The sequence below is a fragment of the Macadamia integrifolia genome, chromosome 7, assembly GCF_013358625.1.
Source record: "Macadamia integrifolia cultivar HAES 741 chromosome 7, SCU_Mint_v3, whole genome shotgun sequence".
Lineage (NCBI taxonomy): Eukaryota > Viridiplantae > Streptophyta > Magnoliopsida > Proteales > Proteaceae > Macadamia > Macadamia integrifolia.
Genome location: NC_056563.1, coordinates 2,882,773 through 2,909,670, shown reverse-complemented (window position 1 = coordinate 2,909,670; position 26,898 = coordinate 2,882,773). Strand labels below are relative to the sequence as shown.

At 38.6% G+C, this 26,898-nt stretch overlaps 3 protein-coding genes across 3 annotated transcripts; all 3 read right to left on the bottom strand.

Moving 5' to 3' along the window:
- Positions 1 to 363: 363 nt before the first annotated feature.
- Positions 364 to 12,747, bottom strand: LOC122084517 (methyltransferase-like protein 17, mitochondrial). The gene is made up of 12 exons (XM_042652817.1): positions 12,527 to 12,747; positions 12,153 to 12,418; positions 11,997 to 12,070; positions 11,748 to 11,842; positions 10,553 to 10,650; positions 4,308 to 4,391; positions 3,501 to 3,581; positions 3,318 to 3,398; positions 3,125 to 3,220; positions 1,454 to 1,533; positions 1,094 to 1,182; positions 364 to 883 (listed from the first exon to the last, which is right to left on the bottom strand). Exons 1-12 carry the CDS (start codon positions 12,657 to 12,659, stop codon positions 549 to 551), a joined length of 1,512 nt encoding a protein of 503 aa, XP_042508751.1. The 5' UTR covers positions 12,660 to 12,747; the 3' UTR covers positions 364 to 548.
- Positions 12,748 to 15,914: 3,167 nt separating this feature from the next.
- LOC122083181 (60S ribosomal protein L10a-like) lies at positions 15,915 to 18,972 on the bottom strand. The gene is made up of 5 exons (XM_042650889.1): positions 18,850 to 18,972; positions 18,599 to 18,644; positions 16,720 to 16,939; positions 16,257 to 16,628; positions 15,915 to 16,156 (listed from the first exon to the last, which is right to left on the bottom strand). Exons 2-5 carry the CDS (start codon positions 18,601 to 18,603, stop codon positions 16,103 to 16,105), a joined length of 651 nt encoding a protein of 216 aa, XP_042506823.1. The 5' UTR covers positions 18,604 to 18,644; positions 18,850 to 18,972; the 3' UTR covers positions 15,915 to 16,102.
- Positions 18,973 to 20,501: 1,529 nt separating this feature from the next.
- LOC122083686 (probable trehalase) lies at positions 20,502 to 25,446 on the bottom strand. Its single transcript, XM_042651560.1, has 11 exons — positions 24,632 to 25,446; positions 23,986 to 24,105; positions 23,319 to 23,434; positions 23,073 to 23,173; positions 22,880 to 22,989; positions 22,195 to 22,267; positions 21,922 to 22,089; positions 21,747 to 21,834; positions 21,293 to 21,392; positions 20,990 to 21,203; positions 20,502 to 20,659 (listed from the first exon to the last, which is right to left on the bottom strand). Exons 1-11 carry the CDS (start codon positions 25,237 to 25,239, stop codon positions 20,576 to 20,578), a joined length of 1,782 nt encoding a protein of 593 aa, XP_042507494.1. The 5' UTR covers positions 25,240 to 25,446; the 3' UTR covers positions 20,502 to 20,575.
- Between the last annotated feature and the right edge of the window lie 1,452 nt (positions 25,447 to 26,898).

The following is a 26,898-nucleotide window of genomic DNA, read 5'->3' as shown; positions in this document are numbered from 1 at the left end:
ACTGTCTTGACTCATGACAACAAGATCATCAATGAAACTAGAAATCTCTGCATTTGTGTACTGAAAGTAAGCTATGGCTGGCACATTCAGGAAGGTGATATTCTGTGCAAACATATAGGCTCTCATAGCCATCAGAGTATCTGCCGATGGACCAAACAGTCGTCCACGAAGGGCTTCGTGATCTCGGCATCAATTTCTACAATGGTTTGCTAGTGTTTAACAATGGCAAAAAGTGGTCCATGTTCAATGGCTGTGTTTATAATCCTCAACATGTATGTCTTCGCTTGGAACAACCTTACATCAGGAACGGAATTACCGAATCCTTAGATTTGAAAAGAATTCCTTTATTAGTGGGACTGTGGAGAGGAAAAATGATAATAAATTTCAAACTAATAAATGTTTGGTTGGGACTGTTCATGGCCTTATCTTTGGAGGACTTTGGGATCTATTACAACAAAAGCCAAATAGAGCTTCCAATATACAAACATTAAAACATAGTTTCTTTACACAATTCAATTGTCTCACCGAACAGTAAAATGGTGGAAGACTCAAAAAGGCCACAAGTCCCCCCATAGGGACCTACTTGCCTGTTTGTGTAGGGTAGGGTTCTTGCTCTGGGTGATGACTATACGGCCAAAAGAGCCCTCTGACCCATCACGTTTAATTGATCGGCATACATCCATTGCTACTTGCTTGCCTCTCCGAACAGGTGAGAAGATAATGCGACCCCAACCACTTCCTAGATTGGCATGGGCAGCTTCGTCTTCCTCTTCTTCCACTTCATGCTCTGTCATGGCATCTGTCTCTGTAACATCAGAGTTGTAGGAAACTGGATCCTCCTCTTCATAGGGAGTATCCTCATCCTCAGATCCAAATAGGTCCTCTGTTATTGATTAACCCACAAATTCCAAATTAATTCCCCGAAAATTTTCTAACATGCTAAAAATTGTGTAGTTTGAATGAACATAAGCTTCTTAATTCATGGAGACAATAAGAATCAAAGACATGATCTCAGTGACAAAAATGCTTCGAGAAGGGATGTCTACTGATAATTTAAAGTGAAAATGTGCCACCAAAATCAAAGAATACATACCATAATCAATCTCAAGATCCTCAGGTCTCCTTCTAGCATGCTGTTCCTTAAGAGTTTCAAATGTCATACCATCAAGCGGCCAGGGTTCCCTGTTGAATTTTATTAAGGTTGGGGGGGGGGGGGGGGGAGTATATAAATTAAAAAGTACATTCAGATAAACAGAAGAGAGAGGGGTCAAAGTAGCCAAATGGTGCAACAGAACATAAAAAATCGGATAGGTTTATAAAGTATTAGTCCATCTCAAATGTTCATGTTGTTCATCTCAGTAGCTACGAAATTTTAGCGAGGTAACAAGGAGACTAATGCCAATTTCCAGATCCACATAATTGAATGTGACATTGCTATGGAAGAAGCACTCACTGTGGCCGTTGCCCCCGTCTTAAGGCAACAAAACAAAATTTCTCATCCTCAAATCCACGTAAAGGTTCGCCCTTGGACCTCTACACAGAAATATAGAGAAGAAATAGGAAACATTGGTCAATTGCCTTCTCTCAGGAACAAACAGAGATCAGGAGTGAGCCTAACAGATCATCAAAACATTGTAACACTAACTCATTGGTCAGATGAACGGAATTACAGAAAACAAAGGTTAAGAAAGAGTCAGTAATTTGCATATTTCAACTTCAGCTTACAAAAAATAAAGCATTTTTCAAGTACCAAGAAGCTAAAGTATGTACTTCCCCCTCCCCCTAAAAGGTAGAGTCAGAACCTTGAAGTGGTTCACTATGCAGTGGTATAAAACCCCAAAGTCATAAGGTGGACAATGTCAATGATTTGATCAAGAACAAATTTGACTGGACTGTTGGATCATTTGGAAAAGACCAGGCATAATCAAAGCTTTTCTAAATTACAAAAGAGAGAAAAAAACACTTGGGCAGTTGGGCCTAACCCATGACCTAGCTTTGACAATGAAATCGATTGTGAACTCCGAGTACTCTGCTAGAATCATAATGCTTTGGCTATGAAGCTCTAAAAACCGGCTCCTATGCCTCACTCATATATCTGTCTCATGTTTCCTTTGAGAGTTTACACCTCAGCCCACAGAATCGAAGAAGAGAGCATACAGGGGAAACTCACCGTTCACAGATTCGATCCGTTATATCAGTAATAATCAATGTCTCGATGGCCTTTGCTCACTTCCTTAGTCAGTCGGTTTTACCTAAATTATTTGGCCTTGAAAATTATAAACAAAGGGATAAGGAAGGAAAAGATAAACTGTACAGCTGGTGGGTGCTATATATCCAATTGTGCCCACATGTCCTTTTCCAAGTGGCAGTCTCAAGAATTTCTTTGTCTGTCTTGTAACTCCTCGTCTCCTCTACTCCACTACCCTTACGATTCATGTGTTTTAACAAAACGAATTATATATATATATAGCTATATAGATATGAACTTGTTTGTCCTTACATTACAAACTTACAGTACACTAACGAGGACTTTAGGGTGGGTAGCTGTGTCCATGAACCCTGCCACATGATTTATGCCCCTTTGGGTTTGAGAAGTGGGAACAAAATTGTATCCATGTTTTAAATTGTTCATGCACACTTAGGTCACCTAGGCACTTCCTAGCAGCCGCCTGATCGCCCAAGCACTTAGGAAGGCCCTCCAAGGTCTTGAGTCATCTAGCACTTTGACAACTATGGATTCAACCAGAAAGTCTGAATAGTTTTGGTTAAGTCGCATCTGTGAATGAAAAAAGGTGGCCAACAGGGTTCATACAACCATAGTTTCTAAAAGCGGACCAAAACAGCACTTGAACAGAAAAAAGGGAACCGCCCTACTTTTATTTTACAGTTTTTCCTAGTTTGGCCAGTTTTTTCTTCAAAACAGGTTTATAAAAAATTAAAATAAAAAAGTAAAATAAAAATTCGAAGTGAGACATTTTTTGGTTTGACCGCCAATCTACTTTTGGTAAATATATATGTAACTGTGAAAGGGACTGGCCTACCATCCATTCAGGTCCTGTTTCTTAAGCATTGCTGTTGACTATAAGAAAAACCAAAAGTCCAACACCCAATTTACACTACTCACCTTGTATGCACGCTGTGAAGAAGTCCTCTCCAAACGCTGAACAAAATGGCAATATTTGCTAGTGTTCTCCAATGGACAAGTTCCATCGTGGGGGCACTACAACAACAAATGTAAAGAACACACCCACGATCAAAGCTGAAGAAAAAATCAATGTAAAAGACAGCGCAATGTTGGGATTAGAAATGAAACTTACAGGAGCAACCACAAATGCACCACTTTTGGAAGCCACCATATCCTTGGAAGCCTCATCAGATCCATCACCTTTCCGACATTTCTAGATTCCATAGAAATATAATTAGTTGAGTATTCCTAATAACAGATATGGATAAACATCCACACTAAAAGATCAGTACAAATAGTATATGGGAAAAATTACCCTCTTTTCCATCCACAGGATATGAGATCGCATTTGAGATATGATGTTAAATCCATGCGGCGTCCCAGGCTCAACCAGAACCTACCCCAAATATGTCACCTTGTTTAGAAATTAATAGAGAAAATATCAGTCCATGAAAGAGTTTTCAATATAAAGACAACCCATCAACATTTGCAAGCTACACAGATGACCAACCCAACAAATTAAACCTACTTTTACACGAGTATGGGTTCCAAACACAGTTTGAGATCCTATTTTAGATACTGAAACAGAACTATAATTCTTCGAAAAAAATACGTTTAGCGAGATTTGTGGGAAGATTAGTGAGTAGGGTAAATTTTTAGCTCCTAATCAAAAGCAATTCACCGTTGACACTAGACAATTACAGGTAAGTGAGAATATCACTCCCTTCTATGAATTTTAGAGCTCTTCCCCCCCCCCCCCTTTTTTTTTTTTCTTTTGGGGGTGGGGGGGGGGGATAAAATCTACAAGGCAGGTTCAACATTTGATCCTTCAGTAGGTTTTGGAAAGCACATAAAGAAGGTTTATATTATATAGTCATAATAAATATGATATAAATAATAATTATATTGAATACAACAACAACAACAGCACCTCAGCCTTATTCCAACTAAATCATAATTATATTAAATATTAAATGAATATTTTTTTTAAATAGGGGTACTCATAACATTGCACCACATGAGAATTTTGCATACTTTCCGAAAATTTCATGAGTTAGATTATGACATGGGGAAAAAAATGCAGATAAACATTAACTCAATTAAGTGAGCAAAGAGACCATACCAGGACATCTCGTGTAAGATCCCAAAGCTGGCGAACCATGGTGATTCTGTCCTTAAGTGAAGGAACCTCGCCAAGTACATAAGACTTCATTGATAGTACAAATGACAAAACAAATTAGCACTAGCTGAAAACCAAAATTTAACCTTAGTCTATCGGAGAGAAAACCACAATTAGCAGTAAAAAAAATTCATAAGAAGCACACTAAGGTACATGAATCAGGAGAATATGTCATGTCTCCAGTAAATATTCTCTGTGGATCTTGTCCTACTATAGTTTTTTTTTTCTGTTTGTCAGTTATTTCATTCCCTTCCTTTTGTCACAGAACATCATGAGAGAGGGAGTCAGGGGGTAGGGGGAGGGTTCATTAGCTCCATATTTTGCATTTCCCTCCTTTCGAGGGGAAAGCTGCACCTTAAAAACACAGTTTTGGCAAGTCTTCTTTCTGAATTTGGGATGTGATATAAGTATGTAGATCAGCTGAGAAAGAAGAGACGAAGGTCCAGCAAGCCAGACTTTTAGGTCTATTTTTTATTTTTTGGTCCAATACTGTGGGTCTGGTTAGGCCCATTTCTGCATCAATTCATGCCTTGAGTGGAGAGGGGGTTTTTAGAAGATTTTCTTTTATTTATGTCTATTTTAAATACTTCTAGTTTAGTAGTAGGATGTTGCTGATATGTTACTACTTGTTTAGTTTACAAAGTTTCTACTTTTAGTGTCCATGATTGTTTTAGAAGGCTGGACTTTATAAAGCCTTACTAGTTTCTATTTTGAGATGTATCTAGAAGTTAGGTCTTACATTAGGCAAGTTTCTATTTTAATTTTGTAGCACTTCGTAAGAGATTCCCTCTCCACGCAAGGGGGAAACCCTATTGAAAAAAGAGCAACCCAGTGCACTAGGCTCCCGCTACTACAGGCTTGGGAGGGGCAAATATACGCAGCCTTACCCCCTATGATGTAGATAAGTCACTTGGGCTTATTTTATTGCAAATAAGCCTTGGGTTGTGTTATATATGTGTTGGGCATTTGATCCCATGGGTTTTCTTTGAAATGGACCACTTTAATGGGCCTAAAATATGGGTAGAAGATAGAAAAACGAGATTTAATTCATTAGTTTAGTTAGTTGCTATTTAATTCAATAAAGGCCCATTAGGCCATTGGTCAGTTGTAAAGTCCTATATGGACTAGTAGTTAGTTAGTCCTACTCTATGTTGGAGTCATAAAGTCAAGTCCTAGTCCTATTTTGAATTCCTAGTTGTAGTAGGAGTGTCTAATCCTATTGGGAAACTAGCTCCTAATAGTAGTTTGATTGCTATTCTGCCCCCTACAAATAGAGGAGCCTATGTACTTATAATTTCATATTGAAATGAATGAATTAGTGAGTGATTACTCTTTAGCTAAAAGATGTTATTGAGAGGTGAGATGCCTAAACCTTTGAGGGGTGTGATACCAAAAACCTGAGGGGTGAGCTACCCATTTCTTTATTCTCTTTCACCCTTCTCAACCGTCTATCGATTTTTCTTTTTCTATTTTTATTTTCTGTTTATTGTTATTAGAAGTTCAGACTTGTTAAAGCATACAAAATCAGAATCAGTCAGCCAAAGAGTTCTTGTTCTTGAAGCCAATCGACCCTCATTGCTGCCCAAGTTTGAGATCTGATTTGCAAATCCTTTGGAGGACGGGTTCTATACTCTAAGAAGATTAATCGATCCTCTCTTGAAGGTTATCTGAGGAAGACAAGTTGTTGTTCCTACAGAATTCTTCACATTCTCTCTCCTAGGTCTGAAAATCAAAAAAGCGCATAACTCCATAACCAACCGTCAGAAGCCCTTCATATTTGGGGGTTTTTGTACCCTCCCTAGAGACTATCTACACCCAAAAGTGCAGCTCAATCAAACTCCCATAGACCTGGCCGCACCTTTCTCTCTCCAGCTCTACAAGTCTTTCTCTCTCCTATTGGGTTGGGTTTTGGGCTGGTTTTGCTCCTATATGGGTATTGTATCCTTGGGGGTTTATTTGATGGTATTATTTCTTTGTTTCTTGCTCTTATTTGTATTGTTTGGGGTTATAAACTGCAAAGTTACTTGTAACCTACTCCTGCATTAAGTGGTATCAGAGCTACGGTTGAAAAAAGCTCCAAACAATTTATCAGTGCCTAACCGAATATGGTTCCATCAGTTCGTTACTTCGTTGGATAAAGGGATACATTCTACATCCTTGATTGGTTAGATTCTCTGGAGGAATATTTTGACTACTATAACTTGACAGAAACACAAAAGCTTCAAGTTGTTTGCTTCCGGTTGATTGGTCGTGCGAGAGATTGGTGGAGAGCCCATAAAAAACGACTCCGAGTTCGAGGACATGAGTCTAGGTCTTGGGAAGAAATGAAGTACGAGTTAGTGACACAATACCTCCCTGTATATTTTCAAAAAAGGTTCTTCCCTCCACAGGACTCCTATCAGAATACATCTACTTCTACCAAATCTAATGATTAACCACACTATTTTCATGGGAAATTCCTTAAATGGATGCGAAATTGGACATGTACTTTGACAACTACAACTTAATAGAGACACAAAAACGCTAATATGCATATTCTCAGATGAGTGATTGTGTTCGAATGCAATGGAGAGTCCGTGAAAGACAACTTCAAGCTCAAGGATGTAAACTTAGAACGTGGGACGAGATACAGTATGAGTTGGCAAGCATGTACCTATTTGAGCATGAACGAAGCAGGTACTTCCTTCCACCAGATGTCCAAAAGCCACCCACAATTGACAAGAGCATGAAGGAATCATCAGCGTCTAATGTAAAGGAACAACAAGAGAAGACACCTCTGACCAGTGAACCAGAGTCAAAAGTTGAAGTTAGTGTTGAAAAATTTTCAGTCATTCCTATTGTTGAGGAAAAACTAGTCATTGATGTTCCCATCAACAAGACTATGTGGAAAAAATCGAAAGCAACAAGATTGTCACAATGGACAATAAGGTTGAGACTAAGGAACTTAACAGTACAACAACTGTGATGATTGTGAACAGCCAAAAGGAAGATCCTAAGGAGTTCAAGAATGAAGTTGTGTTTGAACCATCAACGGAACTGATTGGGAACCACCAGGTAGATGAACTAAAAGAGCTTTATGTTGCATTAAAGTTAGAAGAGATCAAAGGTGCATATATAGATGACCCTATGGATACATCCGAAGATGTTGAAGTTGAGCATGTGGAGTTTGTCATCCCATTAAAGTATCTTGAAGATCGAGCCCCTCACATTCTAAACTACATCTTTACTATCAAAGAGCTACTTGAATTTTTCTACGGCTTGAAGAGGGACATGAACCATGATATAATCACCCACACACTACAAAATTCAAGGACGAATTTTTTCTAAGAGAGGGCGAGTTGATGTAGATAAGTCACTTGGGCTTATTTTATTTAAAATAAGCCTTGGGTTGTGTTATATATGTGTTGGACCTTTGATCCTATGGGTTTTCTTTGAAATGTGCCACTTTAATGGTCCTAAAATATGGGTAGAAAGTAGAAAAACGAGATTTAATTCATTAGTTTAGTTAGTTGCTATTTAATACAATAAAGGCCCATTAGGCCATTGGTCGGTTGTAAAGTCCTATATGGACTATTAGTTAGTTAGTCCTACTCCATGTTGGAGTCATAAAGTCAAGTCCTAGTCCTATTTTGAATTCCTAGTTGTAGTAGGAGTGTCTAGTCCTATTGGGAAACTAGCTCCTAGCAGTAGTTTGATTGTTATTCTGCCCTCTATAAATAGAGAAGCCTATGTACTTATGATTTCATATTCGAATGAATGAATTATTGAGTGATTACTCTTTAACTAAAAGATGTTATTGAGAGGCGAGATGCCTAAACCTTTGAGGGGTGTGATACCCAAAACCTGAGGGGTGAGATACACATTCCTTTATTCTCTTTCACCCTTCTTAACCGTCTACGATTTTTCTTTTTCTATTTTTATTTTCTGTTTATTGTTATTAGAAGTTCAGACCTGTTAAAGCATACAAAATCAGAATCAGCCAGCCAAAGAATTCTTGTTCTTGAAGCCAATCGACCCTCATTGCTGCCCAAGTTTGAAATCTGATCTGCAGATCCTTTGGAGGACGAGTTCTATACTCTAAGAAGATCAATCGATCCTCTCTTGAAGGTTATCTGAGGAAGACAAGTTGTTGTTCCTGCAGAATTCTTCACATTCTCTCTCCTAGGTCTGAAAATCAAGAAAGCGCATAACTTCATAACCAACCGTCAGAAGCCCTTCATATTTGGGGGTTTTTGTACCCTCCCTAGGGACTATCTACATCCAAAAGTGCAGCTCAATTGGCTCCCACAGACCTGACCGCACCTTTCTCCCTCCATCTCTATAGAAGGTCTTTCTCTCTCCTAAAGGGTTGGGTTTTGTGCTGTTTTTGCTCCTATATAGGTATTGTATCCTTGGGGGTTTATTTGATGGTATTATTTCTTTGTTTCTTGCTCCTATTTGTATTGTTTGGGATTATAAACTGCGAAGTTACTTGCAATCTACTCCTGCATTACCCTGCTTTGCAAGAGAGGCTGTTTCCAAGTTTTATACCGATGACCAACATGTTGCAATAGAGCAACTTAACCGTTGCGCCACATGCTCTCCCAGGGAAACCCTATTTGCTGTTATTAATAACAACGGGAGGCTGCTGCCATACGGCCCATACCCACAATTTGAAAATTGAAAACAAAGACTGGCTTGATGCTTAGTTTGCTATGAGAGACCCTATCGATTGGTGAGAGATTAGCCATATCCCTTCTTCTTTCCCTTCTATTTTCTTCCTGTACATTCATATCTTCATTCTTTTACTACTTGTTTCTATTTTCTACTTCAGTCCTCGCAGGCCATTACTTAGGTGATTCTTGATTTGTTTTATTACTGTTCTGAGGGCTGCATGGTATTTCACAGTGGCACATGTTTTTGTTACATCTGAGTTTCTGGTTTCAACGAGGAAGCCTGTGGTTCCTCACTCCGGCCTTTCTTAACATGAGGCATCAAGGTGCTGTAAGCATCACATCTGTTTGGTTGATCAAGGTAGGTTTTAAAAGGTTTACACAGCTGGGATTTTGGGGAATTCTTCCTTGTGGATTGAGATATATTGTTAGCTTCTAAATCTGTATCTAGGTTGCTGAGTGACTTGCTGTTCTGAATTATCCAGCCAGAGGAATGAATGAATTTTTACATACGATGATTAACTCATGGAGTAATGTTTGTCTATGTTCTGGTGCTATTCTGCAATGTGGATGAGGAGTTATAATGATGCTTCTAAATCTGAAGTTAGTTTTTAATATCTTTTGGCCAATTAGTTTTTGATTTCATCCTTTGGGCATTACTTAGAATCCAACCATTAGATTGCAACCAAACTTGTGAGGTTGAAGAACTTGGGGAAACCTTGTTATTCTATTAATTTGGGAATAATCTGAGTACTAGTTTGGGAATATCATAGAGCTTGGTCTGCTGGCTGCATACCTCCACAATTCTGTTGTGGGTAGGGTTCTGAATTCTACAATGATGTTAAATTGAATACACCAATTAGTTTTGGAATGACTGGTTTGAAAGGGCAAAATATTAGAGAAGTTGACCCTTTTATTATTTTCCTTTTCCTTCTCTTTATTCTTTCTTGATGTGTAAGGTGGGAGGTTGTGGAAAAAAGAATTCACGCTCAAGTGTATCAGGTGATTTGTTAAGTATCAAGTGAACCTTGACTTTCCCCTTGAAGGAATTATCCTGACTGCGATACCCTTCATGCATTTTTCTCAACACGTAACTAGTAGGTCAAAAGTGCCAACATGACCTTCATTAAGCACGGCTTTGCACCACACCTACTCCATGCTATAAGAGTAAGAATTTAGATCGACTAATATTACCATTTTTTCGAGGCCATATGACACCACAACATTTTTCTCTTAATAAAGAAATTACAAGTACATAACCAAATTATAAGGGCTAGTCAATCTTATAACTTTTGAAAGTACAAAAAAATTACATATTTTTACCCAGAACAAAAGAAATACAGAACAAGGCAACTATGAACTATCTATCCAACCATGAATTAACAATACAGCTGATTGTCAAGAAAAAAAAAAAGGTCAATTAAGAAATTTCTTAACAGTTACCCACACACAAGTGACCATGCAGGTTTGAGCAAAGACCAAATAAAAGTAGTTATATTCAAAATACCACTAGAAAGAAAATCTAATACAACTTACAGCAACTACAAGGTCATGCTCTCTGTCAGATTTTTCGAGATTTCGTGCCAGTTCCTGAATGCTATCATAGCTTCGAATAAGTGGCAAGTCCTTCAGATCTGATCAAACACCAATTTATGAGTCAGTATTTATTCAACCATTTCAAACAACCATAGATGTCATATTAAAAGAACAATTTTCTATACCCAAATGGTTATGCATTAGTGCGCCCAAAATTTAGAATCATAGGCTACCATAAGGCCAGAAGCCTATGAAAGTGACCCGAGACCCTGAGTGTTCAGTCTGATACATTTTTCTATTCTAAATTCATTACAAACCCTACCGACTTCAAGCCCAACTACCAAAGCTGGACCCTGCAGCCTGCATTCTACAATAACTCATTCCTTTTTTTAAGGAGAAATTGAGAACATTTTCACAAACTCACTTTTTAAACCACCCCCAAAATTCTCTCGTTTTCTTCAAAACATTTTAGTCTTACATCATAAGGATTTGACTCCCATGAAAAAGAGTCTCCTTTTAGATCTCCTAGGAAGATGTTATGTCACTGCTTTCTCTTGATTATCTCAGAATCAAAATACTGAAGCTTTCCAGATTAATGAGCACTCCTTCCCTCTACTTTGATGGGGCACATCCACCAGGCCCATTGAGGGAATTGTTAATGTGGAATTCTGCTGCAACTCTCTTCTAACTTGGCTGTTTTTTCCTTTGCACAACTGCAGATTGGACGGATTGTTTCAGATGGAATTGACTCAGACTGCAGTAAGCATACACGTGATGTCATGAATTTCAACACACAGGAACGAGGGCTAAAATTGAGGAAGAGTTCCAATTAACTGAGCCTTTCTAGAATCATTTACACCAAAACCTCATCGACATTTTCCACTTCTTCTATAACGTTTGGGAATTCCAATGCCATGGAATGATAAGAAACAATACTGTTGCATTCCTACAGAAGCATTTGAATGAGATTCTATGTAAATAGTACTGCCAGGAACTTGGAAACACGCATTCATACTTAAGCTGAGAAATAGACAAGAATGAAGCAAGAAATTGCTAGATCAGAAGAAGAGTAAGTGAATGTAGGATTCATAACCACTATTCTCAACCTTGGACTTCAATCGCCTCAGAGAGATCATGATGAACTTAATTAAAAGAAGCATGTTACAAGATTAGGAGATCTAAGACAAACGATTACCCAGTAAAAGGCTCTGACCAGCCCGTTGCATCGATTTCGATGGCTCTACTAAATTGATTCTCTCCAATGAACGAGGCCATATTTCTCGCAATGCCCTGCAATGTTAAATTTAAGAACAACTTTCAAACACCAAAAAGGAGGAAAGGAGAGCAATCAAATTCGCAACTCGAAATGGATACTAAGTTAAACAAAAAAATCTCCTTATTGAAGGAATCATCAGAAAAAAAAAGAATGGAACCAGCTTCTCACCACAGAACAGAACCGGTCCCAGAGCCAAAATCCAACACCCTAGCAGGAGAAAAACCTGGTAGCCTTCTACGAACCTACAACAACCAATTCGATGCCATTAGAAAAGATTTGGAGTTGAAAAACCATGATGTGAGAGAACAATTTTATTCCTTCAACCTCTCTAAGAACTCTGTGACAAGCAGAGTATACGGCGGGCATTCGAGAAGCGATGTAAGCGACAGTTTCATCGTCTCTGTACTTAAGACCAATGTCTCCATAGGAAGTCTTGATCTTCCATCTCTTCGACTGCTCCATGGACTTGAAAGGATCTTCAACGAGCTCCTTTGAAGTGGAGGTGGATAGCTGGAGATTTACTTCCTTAATATCGCTGAATGACTTGGATAGGCTCAACACATTTCGCTTCATATTAGGTTTCTCTTGCTCTGGTTTGAATTCAAATTCGTAACAACAAAAGCACCAACAATTGCACATGAAAGAGTGAATTATGATGAAACAAAGAAAACACTAGCAGAGAGAGAGGAACCTCTTACCTCGAAGGAATTTCTTGATGGCTCTTCGAAGTCGAACAGGGACGATGTGAAGTCGCTCTGATAGCTTCGCTGCGGAGCGAAGGGTTTCGGCCGTCAAAACCTTCGGGGCTGTTTCAGGTACCAGAGATGCCATAATCGAATCCCACCCTTCAACTCTCACCCCACCAAAGTCCTTCTAAACGAACGGGGCCTTAAGGGTTTAAGGGTGGCCGTTTGCTATGGTAGGGTTTAAGGGTTGGGCTGTGTTTGTTATGCATTCTTGGAGTAGACTCTGAGTCTAAAATGCATTTTGAAATCTAATTTTTTAACTCAAAATATATTCAGGGATTAATTACCAAACACAATCTTAAGTTCGTTTAGTGCCCTTCGGACGGTGAGGCATAACCGCATAAGGCATTAAGGCCACTTTGCTAGTCCCGGTAGATGAGAGAACAGAAGCACGTAAAAACGACAAATGGTAGCGCATGATTAGAATATGTGAGATGTCTTATCCAGAAGTTATTCTGATCTGATGGTTCATGAGGTTGGTATCACCGAATCACACGTTGGTGCTACAGCCTACGGTGCGGGGAAGATGATACATTTATCAAGCCCGCTTTCTTTTCTATATTACTGGTGAAGGCAAACCGACTTCTAAGAAGGGGAAAAAGAAAACACTCATGGGCGAGAGATCGCTATCTGGTAGTGTGGCCCTTTCATCAGCACAACGGCTAATGAATATGTGTTATTGCATGGGATTTTTTATTTCACGGGGACAAGGCTGTAATTTTAGGGGCCCTTATGTCTAGGTGCAAGAGCCACGCAACTAGGTAGTTCATGTTTTCTATGGGAGAGAGTGGGGGCTACGGCCAAACGCATGGAGGACAAAATGATCGCCCCACCTCCCCGCCCCCCCCTTATGAAAGGCAATAATGCATGTCCTATTGATGCTTCTACTTGCATTCCCATTGGCCCATATGTTGGTGCAAGAACCACACTCCTGAATAGAAAACTCTTGTCTCTTATTTATGCCATTTAGATGGTTTGGATTTGGGTGTCGGGTGGGGGAGTTCCCTCCACCACAGATTCTATCACGGATTGAGTTTTCCTTGAGCCCCTTATAAAGGAAATCCTTTGACTGCAAAACTTTAGATACTTGTGAGAGGGTATTCAAGGAACATACTAAAATCATATGGGTGTTTGTGAACCATAGGATAGTGTGGTAAACTTTCCCTAACTAAAGAAAACTTTCTCCTACTTCTAATTTGGAGAGATATAAAAGATAGGGAAGAGGATTTACACACCACTTACAAGTATTGAAATCTCAAACTAACCCAATGGACATATGTGAAAGAGAGACCAAGAGGGCGAAGAAAGCATCATTGTTCTTTTTAAAGGGAACCTACATGGTCAAGAAGAAAGAGAATTTGAGCCAAGCACACATCCTACATTCGAGAAGATTGAACTCCTCTATGGTGCAACATAGTGTTTGACGAGCATCCAACAGCTAAAAACGCCTTGACACAAAGCCCAAAATAGTCACACGCAGCCCAAGGCATTTTTGGCATTGGATGCACACCGGACATTGTTGCGCCACAGAAGAACAAAAATACTTCTCTTTCCAATAGGGTATTATTGCAAGTCTTTTTTATCAAAAAAGGAAAAAATATCCATTAACTAGATATAAAGCTTAAAACATTAATATTTAAGCCAATGTTCAATATTTGCATTATTGCAAGAGTTGTATTCACCAAAAAAAAAATCTTAGGATGTGTTTGGTATGCATTCCCATCATGGAGAATGAGAACATTGTTTGGGTACATGATTAGTTAAAATGCATTCCTAATTTTAGAATGCTCTTGCGTTTCATCGAACAACTGATGGGCAACACAAGTTACAAGCCAAGTAAACCCAACCCTTTCACCTGATCACATCTCTTATTTAACTACTGAGATCATCTCAGCTCCTCCATTTCAATTCTCAAATATTTAAGAATTGAAGCCAGTAAGGATAGCTTCCAGTTAATGGACAAAAATCTCTAGCACAGACATTGCAAAATCTAGTTGCTTCATTTCTAAAGGATTGGTTGCAGTTGAGGCTTATCAAATTGCCTTGCTAAAGGGCCGGGAGCACCAAACAGTCGAGGGATGATCAAATTTGGACTGAACAACCAAGATAAGCAGTAACTTTGAGAACTTGGAGAATCAACAATTTGCAAGTCCAAGTCAAAGACTCTTCTATGCACATCATTGCAGATCCAAAAAACTAGGTGCTCTCAGATTGAAAGTTGAGTCTTTCAAGGGCTTTTCAATTTCTATACTGCCTTAAAAGCTGATTCATTGCCCATATTATTGGCAAAACTACTTTGAAGCCAATCAATCCGCTACCATCTCTTAACCCCAATTACAATAGAAACCAACTTGAAAACCTTTACTCTCTTTTTGTTTTGTGCAAGAGAAAAGGTGGATGGGGCAGGAACAGTGGTGAAAATTTTCAGATTTGAAGGGAAGGAGCGCGCGAAACTTGAAGGATAAAGAAAGGGTTCACAGTTCACAGTTCACACAGTCAAAGATTCAAGGGTAGGATTGGAGATCTCCTATGATCGATGCTGCAACATCTGACGAAGAAAAAATCACACTAAACATTCAACAGGGGCACAGCTTCTTTTGGTCATTTGCTTCGTCAACCTGAGTCGCGACTCGTGAAAACTTCGTTAAATAGAAAGCCCGTCAAGAATGAGAACCTGGAATGGCATTTTTTAAAGTTCCAGAACAAGGCCCGTTCTTGAAGACATTCCAAAATTTTCGAACAAGAATATGAACCAAACAGAGTTCTTGAGGTTCAAGAACGCATTCTGGTCCTAGAATGCATTCTAAGAATGCATACCAAACACATCCTTAATCTTGTTTTCTGTCCAACATACAATAATATTCCTTACACCGAATGTTCCTAGGATCATTCAGTGCGGCACTTCAGATAAGCACATGAAGTAACTATAGGGTATTTTTGGGAAATTACTAAAACCCTATAGGGATTTGTAAACCCTGTGATGGTGGTTGAAACCATCCTCTATAGGTGTTTTCATATATTTTTTAAGCCACTGACATCGATTATGACCATTCACAAAACATTTTAAACCATGGCAAAAATCATAATACAATCAGATTTAAAACCACATCAATTACAAGAATAGAATTTGACAAATCAATTAGCATTTTAAATCACGACAACCACGATGGTACAACATAAAAGATCATTTTAAAACAAGACAATCACAATGGTACAACCTGATAAAAGATTGCTTCAAAAAGAAGAGAACAAATCAAGCACAATGATCTAAATCACAAAAATGTAAATGTAAGTAAAATCAGCATCTCTCATCCTCTTAAGTGCACAAAACATGCTTCCATTACCACAACCAAAAGTCATTTAATTAGAAAATTTCTAAATTGGATCCAAGTTCTGTTGAGAAACTAAATACGCCCTTGAAAAAAGAACAACTTAATTAAGAGAATGAAAGACTCAGGCAATTAGCGCCAGGAAAACTTGCTACAACTACACCAATCCAAGTCTCCAAACAAAAGGGACCAACGGGGCTCAGAATATTCTGTTTGGTTTTCCCATCGTACTCTTCAGGTATAAGCACCGTACCTGATTCAGATCACAAGAGTGAGAACTCAAAAAGAAACAAATTTATCTCATACAGGTCAAAAGGATACAAAAGGAGAACTGAGATGGACAGGAGACTTACATTTTGCCAATTCTTTTTCAAAAGGGAGACGAGGAAATTGACACTAAGCTGCACATTCTGGAAGATTTGCTTCTCCTCCATGCCACAGTTACCCACAGCAACCCCCATGCAAAGAACTTTCTTAAGCTGGAACTTAACCATGGCCTTGGTCTCATTCACCTTTGACTCAAGAGACTCCTGGTGGGAAACCAACGTTGGAAACTTACCAGCCTTGTTAAGACCTGGACCGAGAAGCCTTGGAATCTGCTTAATAATTGCCTCTGAAGCAAGGAAAGCATGGTACTTCTTCGCTAGCTTCTTTACCAGCTTCTTATTCTTGTTCATTTTCTTCAAAGCCTCGACGTCCATAGACTCCAATCCAATCCTCTCTGCCTATAATTCCAACAGAAAAAAAAAAAGAGATAAAAAGGGATATGCATGCTAATGTCTCTTAATAGTATTTAGTTCAGATCATGGGTCACACCTCCTCGACATGCTGGGCATCTCCAAGCATGCAGACCTTCATTTTGGGGCGAGGGATATGAGGCAATTTCACAGAACCACTGAAACGTTTATCTTTCTGTGGGTCATAGTTCTTCAGACCAATTTGAAGCTCTATTGTCTCAGTAAACTTTCGGTTCTTTTCCTTAACAGCGACCATGATCTGGCCAATGGCCTCCCTCAGAACATCACTCTGAAGCTTACTGCAAGTAAGGACAAAAACAAAGGGACCAATTAAGGGAGGACTAAAATGCAAACATAAGTCCAAAAGCATCCCAAAGCCACTCAAAATACACACAAAGTCAGTCCAAAAGCATTCAAGAAGAAAGTGCATCATCATGTATGGCGTGTAATGGTTCAGAAAAAGAAGAGGGGAGGAGACAAAAGAAGTGCCTTCTGCATAGGACAACGGTGACATATTAAACAAAAATAAATTTAGTTCAAGGCATAATTTATCAGTTCACATGAAGAATATGAAGAAAATAGTGGTTGGCTCATGCTCTCCACTTAAGAAAGAGGGATGCACAACAAATCCCTGCTCATTGTAGGATGGATTATTCTCAACTGACTTGGTTTGATTAGTTTAAAATGTCACATACATAGCAGTGAACAAGTTTCTTTTTTTTTTTTAATCTCCACCTACAGACAGCTCCCGTACAAATTTAATAAGCAAGCAAGGTTACATCCTTCATCATAACGATGCGGCTTCAAAGAACAGCCTAAAACAATTATGCCCTGACATTGGGAATGCACATGTGCTGTAGAAGGCATGCATTAAAATTCATGTCACGCGAGAGCACCTGCCTATCACTTTAAGAGGCAAATTATTTTCTAAACCCTCAATCATGGATCTTCACCTTTTAAATGGCAAAATATCCAGTTTAAAAGACCGTCAAGTTTCCAGGGGAAAAAATGCAAAGTATGGAAAAAGGATATCACTTTAAGAGGAAAATTATTTTCTAAACCCTTAATCATGGATCTTCACGTTTTAAATGCCAATATATCCAGTTTAAAAGACCGTCAAGTTTCCAGGGGAAAAAAATGCTAAGTATGGAAAAAGAATATAAAACCCAAGACTACATGCAAACATATCCCTAACGGGAAGGGAACAAGTTATGAGGCTACACAATACCGACCACAAAACTACCTCTTTGTAGTGGAAACCTTTCCAAATGCATAGAATCAAGGGATCAGCCGTGCAAGTACAGCTACTTAGAGCACAGTGCAGTCCAAAGTCTTATGACCAGCATTGAAATCTTATAAGCTATATTATCCACATAAAATAGAGATACTGATACCCATGATCTGATGTCACATGGTATATTTCTCACAGATCAGCCCTAATGAATTCATTATTTTGCTAAATTCCAGTTCAAATATGTTAATGTTATTTTCGCCCTTTCTGGAAAATGAATCAATGTAGTGTGAAGTTCATCAAAAAACCGAGAGGTATGCCAAGCTATTTGACATCAATTCACGGTTTTTTATCCACAAAAAATCACACTTTCTGTATTCATTCCTTCATACCAGACCAACCCTTCGTTTCTTCTAGGAAGGCCATCGGAGTTCACTATAAAAGACGAAATTAACAAAAATATGAAGCAGAGCTAATCTAAGTTGCAGAGTTATATCAACGCTATGGATGTGCTCTCGCAAGCTTAAAGTTGATCAGGAAGTCGAGAAATCCAAAGAAGTTTAAGACACGAAATAAGAAGATCTATTGGGTGCATGTTAATCAAGTCAAAATGATCTGAACCAAACAAAGCAAAGAGATGCAAAATTAACGATCGACTAAGCAAGATCTCATAGAATACATATCAAACGAACTAAAAACAAAAATGTATACGAATCAGAACCCTTACCTCATTGTTGTTTCCTTTGATTTCTTCTACAACAAATGATCACGACCTAATTCAGAAAGGGGAAAAGATAAAGAAGTAAGTGTATATGAATTACAATGAGCAGAGAGTATAGACTATAGCAAGCCGTCGGAACAAAAAAACTTTTAACGATTGAAAAAAATGGATCAAACGAAATCAGTCCTAGAGTCTAGAACCTCCCGATGAAATCCTCCATGAGAGAGAGAGACTTAGTTTAGGGTTTAGAAACTTACAGAATTTCTGGCAGAGCCGCAGCAGAGAAAGAGAGCTGTGAACTCCTCGTCGATGGAGGCGCGGATTTAAAACCCTAAACTGTCAAGTTCGATCCGAATAGGCAATCTCAACATCATCCAACGGTGGGCACCGTAAAGAAAGGGCCGGGGCAAAAGCCTATGGGCAAGTCCTGGTGTTTCATTTTTGGGTCACTAACACCGTTTTTGCTTTTTCTTAAGGAATCGGATCCGTTGAATCAGCTGATTCGAATCAGAATCGGCATTGGTCAATCCCAGTTCTGGATATTTTGGACCAACCGATTCTAGGGATTTTGAAACCGGATCGCTGGGTTTTCAGATTTGAGGGGGTCAATTCTAACATTTCTAAAAATTAAGACGGCCGATAGTATTGTCAGAGCCTAATACCGAATATACAAAATTACGAATCGTGTGAATCAGGCAAAAAGTGGTTCGGCCTTGAATTACAATCGATACAATCCGATTTCATCTGTTATGTATTGAAATTGATATCAATATGGACACTGATACCAATACCTATAACGTTGCCAGAGAGTCTGAGTTAGGGAAAAAGGAGGATTTCCAAAAGAAAAGGGATCAATCTTGGTCGATGGCACAGTGGTTCGAGTAATTGAATCAGGCCTGAAATCGGTAATGGTCGATTCCAACCCGAATCGAGAAGAATTAGCCATAATCTACAAAGAATCGGAAGTAATCAACCCAAAAAAAACCCTTAAATTTATTTGTTCAGATCGGTGCAGCCTGTTCTCAGCCAATGGGATCCTGATCTCTTGAAACGTTGATGGCACAGCATAGAGAGGGGTGGGTGGGTTGTAGGCATAGTTTTAAAATCAGATCGGTCAAGATCAACTGGATTGGATTGGGTCAGGGTGAGACTGATCCTCGCTCCTGACCCATGCATGGGAACTAGATCCCCTATAGCACCACATCTTGTGGCACAAATTCAAGGGTTGAGAGCACTTTGGGTTGCGTGTCTGATTTCCAAGCCTTGCATCTGCAAATATCTCTTGTTATTTTTAAGATTTTAGTGCAATTATTAGGAAGAGGGTTACTCACGATGCCAATTTAGGAAGAGATCTGCACATGAACCAATGGTTGCTTTAAAAAAAATATATCATCCACATAAAACCCACATATTCAGAATACGAAAGAAAATTGATTGAAAAAAAAAAAAAAAAAGAGGGGAAAATTGCAGTCTAATGTCGTGAGAAAGTTTTTCTACTTATCATATCTCTAATATAGTTCAGATCATCATTTCTTCTAGAGAGAGGAGAAAACAGTACCCTATAAAATCTTCAAGGTGATATAAAATCCAAAAGGATAGGAATCCCTGGTCACTGGGTGACCTTTACCAATTGGACCTGGAATTCCTTACAGCATGAAGCAAATATAAAGCCTCCGTGAGTTATTAAAAATGTGTGTACAATTACAGCTTCGATTACTTCTGATCTCTAGAGGCATGTTGTGCACTGCTTCTTTGATTACAGCAACAATAACGTCACCACTATGAGCATATCAGCAATTACTAACTCCTATGATTTGAATACACATCAATTCTCGGCCCTGCTGCTTTTCATTGTTGAAAGCATCCAGTCCACATTCATCAGAATAAAAATGCCAATGGAAACTCGCGGTAACATTAAAATTGAATTTATTAATATTGGAGTAAGATTTTATAAAACGTTTTAATTCCCATTCTCCTAGCTCACTAGCAATCTATTTTTTGTTCTTGAGGCCATCCAAAGTCCTCCAAAAATGCTAACAGCACTCCATTTGACCATCCAAAGCCCGTCTGCAACAGAAATAACCACAAATAAATCTGAATCAGTTCATAGCAGGGAAATCCACTGAAATGAGGGTGGAGGGGAGAGTCTAATAAGGGACCAATATTAAATCTTCTTGAAAGAATACCCAACAAAAAGAGATCTTTTAGAAACTAAAGAATTTAATGGAAATTGCCATTTGACTTGTAATTTGATCCTCATGTTTCATCACAAGTTCTACCAAAATAATAATAATAATAAGGGTTTCATCACAAGGACAGGGTGACTCCAATATCATAGAAACTGTTTCCACAAAGCATGCATTTTCAAATGATCAATAATGTGAATACAGTTCTTACCTGAGGTATGTATTCACCACCCCCTCCACTCTCACCACAGGCCTCCACATCATATTTTTCATTCATAGTGCCTGTTTTCTTGTAAGCAGCATAGTTTGTTCTGATCCATTTAACAGCAATATCTTTTGCCATGGACTGTGCTTCCTTTGACTTAGACCTTGCTAGACCTTCTACAATCATGTGTTGAACTGGGGCCCATCCATTTGGAAAATCCCTGTTTGTTTCCACTTTCATTAGAACAAAGAATAACAAAGCTATCTCCTACCTATCCATGGATCAACAGCACATTGAAAGCATACGAACCATTGCTGTCCTGAATTTGTTAAGGAAGTTGCAATCCCAGCAGCACAAAGCAAACCTGAACTCTGGAGACTTTTCATAACACTTTCCACCGTAGCACCATCTTCAAGTATAAATCATTCTCAGAAGAGATCATCATGTTAGAAAAAAGCCATTACGTTGTTTCTGCATGTTACTGTATGTTCTTTTCCTATTTGGGGTAGATTATGGCAAGATGAATGTAGTAAGGGTAAACTACTTTTCTGCATTTTGTTGTATGCCCATCTGTGTCTGGCTTTATGACCAATTATTCAGAATGAAACAGAGCCTCAGGTTGTTTATAGGCCAAAGACAGTCTAAAATGATAAACAGAATATTCTAATAGGGCAAACTACAAAAGAAATAACTTATATCGAAAGTTCAGTGACCTATGACATCACAGAATGATAAAAACATAGTAAATCAGAGAAACATGAACCTGAGCTAAACGATTCAATCCACATGGGAATGAAATTTGAGGCGAAAATATTCTGATTCTGGTTTTGAGCCTTCCACCCGGAAACTTCCTGAAAGCATCAATTTTAAGGATATCAGGAGAAATTTAAAATTTGGAACATTAGAAATGACTGACCAAATCTCTTATGTTACTTTACTTCACAAGTGTGGTTGTTTATGAGCCAGTAATCAAGCCATTGGCCCATCTTGTCATTCCAAAAGATAGACTTAAAGGCCTTCAATCTTGCCCGAGAAGCTTCCAAGAAGTGTTCTGCAGTTTGATTTTCCCCTATAGTTCTTGCCATAAAAGCTATGTCTAGCTCCATCTGAAAAAAAGGGATATATCAGCTCATGCCACGTTGAGTCCATACTGTCTGATCAGCATTAGCATTTCAAATTGAAGCACTTCTAACAAAGTTTTCCAGCCATACCTTGAGTATGTATGCATTCAAATCCACAGGTAAGATTGATGTTGTAACCAATGTTGTAAGATCCGATGTGTTCCTGCAGCAGAAATCCCTGATTTGTAGTCATATCTCCTTAAATAGACTTTGAATGCCATAAAGTTCAGGCAGCAGAGGTCAACATGCTTGCACCAAATGATGCTTATAAAGTTTTCCTGTTTGGTCAAAACTAATATAATTACCAAACTTTCTTTTTGCTACACTGCATCCGTCTTGAAGACAGAAAATCACACCCGAGAAGTTACAAACAACTTCATTTTTCATTGGGACTCCAGAAATGTATTTACAAACACCAATGTAAGAATGTGCAACTATTTTTCATGTAGCATATGTTGTGTCTTCTAACAGAAGACTCCCTATACATATTCTATATCATGCTGCATGCATGCATGTATCTTATCAGGACCATTAAGATGGTAGTCAAACTCCTTGATATGAGAATCATAACCATATCAAGAGTTAAACTATGGGTGACCAAGGTATATATGCAAAGATTTATCACCTTATAGTTAGACATTTTAGGCTATGGTTCATCATTTGGGTGGACTAACAATCAATATGAGCCAATAAACCCCAAAAGATATTATAGGTGAATAATATAATAAAAAATATTAGATCATTCCAACATGGAAATGACAACTTGAAAAATTACCTCATCCATCTTGTACTGAAATCCCACCCCGTTTCAGCTGTGGTTGCTAGTTGGCGGTAAAGTTGCTGTTTCTCAGAATCATGCAAGAACTTCGAGGCAGTTTCTTTGTCCTGAGTAATCAGATAATTTTGAAAAATAAGTCAACATCAATATTTTTCAAACAAATTAAGATTTATTAAACCATAAGACATACAATAGTTGAAGATTCTGGTCTGGCTTTGTTCCACATTGCATAGTATCGACTTAGAGTGTGATTGCATGCTTGAGAATCTTGAATGGTCACCTCATGAATGCCTAAGAGAAATAACTTCCATGTTTTAGGTTAAATGAACAATAAAGTGATGCTAAAAGAATGCAAAAAAATACCTAATCCTGAAAAATTAGGCAGAGGACACAGTAAGCTCAAACTAGTGACAAAGGGAAACTGATTTCCCAGTACCCGTATTCCAGAAGCGATGTTCTTTGAGCAGTGAGGGAAGTGCTCTTCTCAGAAGTTCCAAATCATTTGTTCTCATGTATATCTCCAATATCATAGAACTCAGGAGTGGTGGCTGGCTGCAGGAAGTTCCATAATGTTGATATATCAAACTTCAATAAATAATAAGGAGCTGCAAACATAGCAGAACTTGAAGTATTTACAATAAACAGGATCAAGCAAAAAATAAACAGACAAGAAGGTCAACAAAAGAAATTTTCCAAAAGGTAAAAACAGATAGTCACTAACAAGATATTCTAATTTATAGCTTGGAAACAGAGTCATGTAGATCTTTCTTGCAATCTGATGTAGTTAAGTGATCCAATGACATTATGCAGATGAGGCAAGCTACAATTGCTCATTGGGTAGAAAAATTCTGCTATGGAAAAGCAGTACCTGCAACAGGCATGCCAGCTGAGAGATGGGCCAAACATAATCACTATGCTAAATATATATACACAATTGGAAGATTTAGTCATCTGTCTATCGATATGCTTCTCAATTTTCACCAGGGAATCAGAAAAACAGAGTATATGATTCCAATCAATCCCTTATCATACAATAGATTAGGCTATTTTTTAGGGTTTAAACAATGAGAAAACAAGTAGAAGAAGAAATTATGAATCCTTACCTTCTATTAGTATAATAAACCCTCGCACCATTCAGGACATAACCATATTCATCAAGGAGGTAAAGAAGATTCAACACAATTGACTTTGCAGTGGCATACATTTTGCTTGCCAACAAACCCCTGAAGAACCAGTATATTATTATTTCCAGAGGATGCTGAATAAATAAGCTTTAAAATCTAGGAATAAATTTTAAAGAGCATATCAAGATAGTGAGAAGAAAACACTAAAGCAATAATCGATTTTCAGGATAACAAAAACAACAACAACAACTTAACCTTTTCCCAACTAAATGTCAGCTAAATGGATCCAAGCAAGGACAACATATAAAAAAATATAATAGTAAAAAAAAAAAAAAAAAAAAAAGGGGAAACAACACATACTACTCAGCAATATCCCACCTAAATAGGGTCGGCTACATGGATCTTAGCCCTCCAAACAGCTCTATTTGAGGTCATACTAGGATAAAGACATAAACTAAGCCCTTTTAGTTCTTTCAATCTAAATCAAATCACACCACCATATTGGTGCATCCCAAAGACTCCATTTTAACATGAGCATGCTACCTCAAACGACTTTCTTAGAACTATCATAAATGTTGATGAATATGATCGAGGAGAAAACAAAAAAAGAAAAGAAAAAATTTACCTGATGACCCAATAAGAATCCCAATAGTAAACCTCTCTAAATCGCGATCCAGGAATAATGAAAGGCTCAGGCAAAGGCAGAAGCGTATGTAATTGAGGCTGTTCTCTAACCTCATCAGCCACCTTTCGACTCAAATTTTTCCACAGGGAATGAACTTCCAACGCCCACTTCCTCACCTCCAAATTCTCCACCTTAGGCAAAAATCCAACAGGCTCCGCTACGAAATCCACAGGCTCGACGTACACCATATCGCTTCCAGCGCTATCCATGAACATTCCGATAAACTTTTCGAGATCCTTAACAAGAGCCGTTCCGTTCTCCGTCCTCGGAAGCTTATCAAAAGCATCCTCTGTAGTCGAAAGATCGAATTTCAGGGGCATATCAACGTAAAGTTTGGGATCGAAGTTGGAATTACCGAAAGAATCAAGAGCGGATGATTGGAAACGTTCGAGGAAGGAAACCAGTGGGTCAGAGGGTTTAACTGGACCTGAATCAGAGAGGTCGCAGAGAGGTAAAGGTTCTGAAACAGCCATGGCCGTGAGGAATGGGAGTAGGAAGAAGATGAAACTGAGAGTAGGGCTTGTTGGGGAGGTTTCAGTTCGAGCCATGATCTCGGGAATAGTATGGTCCCCGAGGTGTTCGAGCAGCGAATATGCATGAAGAAGACGACGCCATTGGAAAGAGCCCGAAGTAGTCGGCCGTTGTTGAACAGGAGGGAAGAATAGAAAAATACCACGGGTGTGGGGAGTTGTTTCCCTTCCCACTGGGAATTGATTCGTTAAATTTTCTCCACTTTTTTTATTGTTTGCTTTGTAAGATTCTCGCTGATCTGTGTCCAGTGTCCAATGGCTGCGCAAATATAAAGAGGTAACGTCATGTGCATAAATACATTAGTTTAGATTTCATGTCTATCGTTTCCTGCGTTGCCATGCATCATCAATTCAGCATTCGTGTCCATGCAATATCAATATAACAAACCAATGGGGGTTGGTAGAGTAGTGTTAATCGGTTCGGTTTTGATTTAAATGGTATAAATCGACTTGATTCATATTTATTTAACTAAAATCATAATCGAACCATTTACTAAACGGTTATAAGTTCACATTTATTTGACTAAAACCATAATCACATCATTTATTAAACGGTTCCACTTTTTGAAACTGTGACCATTTAGTAAACGGTTTTGATTTCCACGATTTATAAACGGTGTCGATTTCACAGTTTTAAACGATTTTGGTTTCGATTTATTCTATATGGTTTGTAAAACGGTTCACAATCGGTTTTTTATAACTTGCAACCATCTTTAAACTGAAGATCATAAGCTTATCCTGATATAGCCAAATTGACCTCTCGGTGGGGGGGGGCAATGACACGTGTCGCCTCTGAGACACGTGTCCTCTGCCAGACGAAGGTTCCAAGAAATCACTCACGCTCAAGCACGCTCAATCACTGAGGCACGCTCACAAAATCACGCGGGATCACATCGTCTGCATGAAGGGAATATTCCCCCCCAGAAGGATGGATGTATTCGAGTAGGACTCTAAGAGGGAAGAAGGTAGACTTGGGGAAGACTCCTCCGAGAAAAGGAAAAAACCCTAAACCCTAAGAACTATATAAGAAGGCTCGGAAGAAAGGGAGAGGTAAGCTCTGATACCCTCACCATTACTCCCTTATTGAACTGTACGGCCGACCCTGACTTGAGCGTCGGAGGACTAACCCTACGAATCCCCTTTTCCTCACACAATTCTTTAAACTGATTGGATAGATACTTGCGTCCCTGGTTAGTGCACAGAGTTTTTAAGCTCTTACTTGACTGATTCTTAACCTCTACCACAAAGTATTTGAAGCAATCTAATGCCTCGTAGCAGTGAGCCATCAGATATACATAATCGTATTACAAATAATCATCAATAAATATGAGAAAATAAGAAGTGCCATGGCATGCCTTTACATTCATTGGTCCGCAAATATCTAAGTGGACAAGTTCAAGATGTTGGGTAGCTCAGATTGACTTTTTAAAAGGCTTTCGATGAGCCTTACCTACTAGATAGGGTTTGCACACAGGGAGGTTGACTTTAGCGAGTGGGCCTAAAAGGCTTTCTCTAGCTAACCTAGTCATCTTGTCTCGCCCTATGTGTCCCAATCTAGCATGCCATATAATAAATTCAGAATGATCACATGTATTAACTACATAAGAAATAGATAAAGAAGAATCAATTAAATCTAATTTAAAAAATACATCAAGTAAGGATCCACGTCCAATAGAA

What these genes read in the sequence shown, in the direction of transcription:
- LOC122083181 (XM_042650889.1), bottom strand. An exon ending in ATGCCCAGCATGTCGAGGAG is followed by an intron (nt 16,629 to 16,719) that starts GTGTGACCCATG and finishes TTGGAATTATAG; the next exon opens with GCAGAGAGGATTGGATTGGA. An exon ending in TGAAAAAGAATTGGCAAAAT is followed by an intron (nt 16,157 to 16,256) that starts GTAAGTCTCCTG and finishes GATCTGAATCAG; the next exon opens with GTACGGTGCTTATACCTGAA.
- LOC122084517 (XM_042652817.1), bottom strand. Translation starts at nt 12,659, where the DNA reads ATGGCATCTCTGGTACCTGAAACAGCCCCGAAGGTTTTGACGGCCGAA. An exon ending in GTCACAGAGTTCTTAGAGAG is followed by an intron (nt 12,071 to 12,152) that starts GTTGAAGGAATA and finishes TGGTTGTTGTAG; the next exon opens with GTTCGTAGAAGGCTACCAGG. An exon ending in TCCTGTGGATGGAAAAGAGG is followed by an intron (nt 3,399 to 3,500) that starts GTAATTTTTCCC and finishes TATGGAATCTAG; the next exon opens with AAATGTCGGAAAGGTGATGG.
- LOC122083686 (XM_042651560.1), bottom strand. Translation starts at nt 25,239, where the DNA reads ATGGCTCGAACTGAAACCTCCCCAACAAGCCCTACTCTCAGTTTCATC. An exon ending in TTCAGTACAAGATGGATGAG is followed by an intron (nt 22,268 to 22,879) that starts GTAATTTTTCAA and finishes TTTCTGCTGCAG; the next exon opens with GAACACATCGGATCTTACAA. An exon ending in TAAACAACCACACTTGTGAA is followed by an intron (nt 21,835 to 21,921) that starts GTAAAGTAACAT and finishes TGATGCTTTCAG; the next exon opens with GAAGTTTCCGGGTGGAAGGC.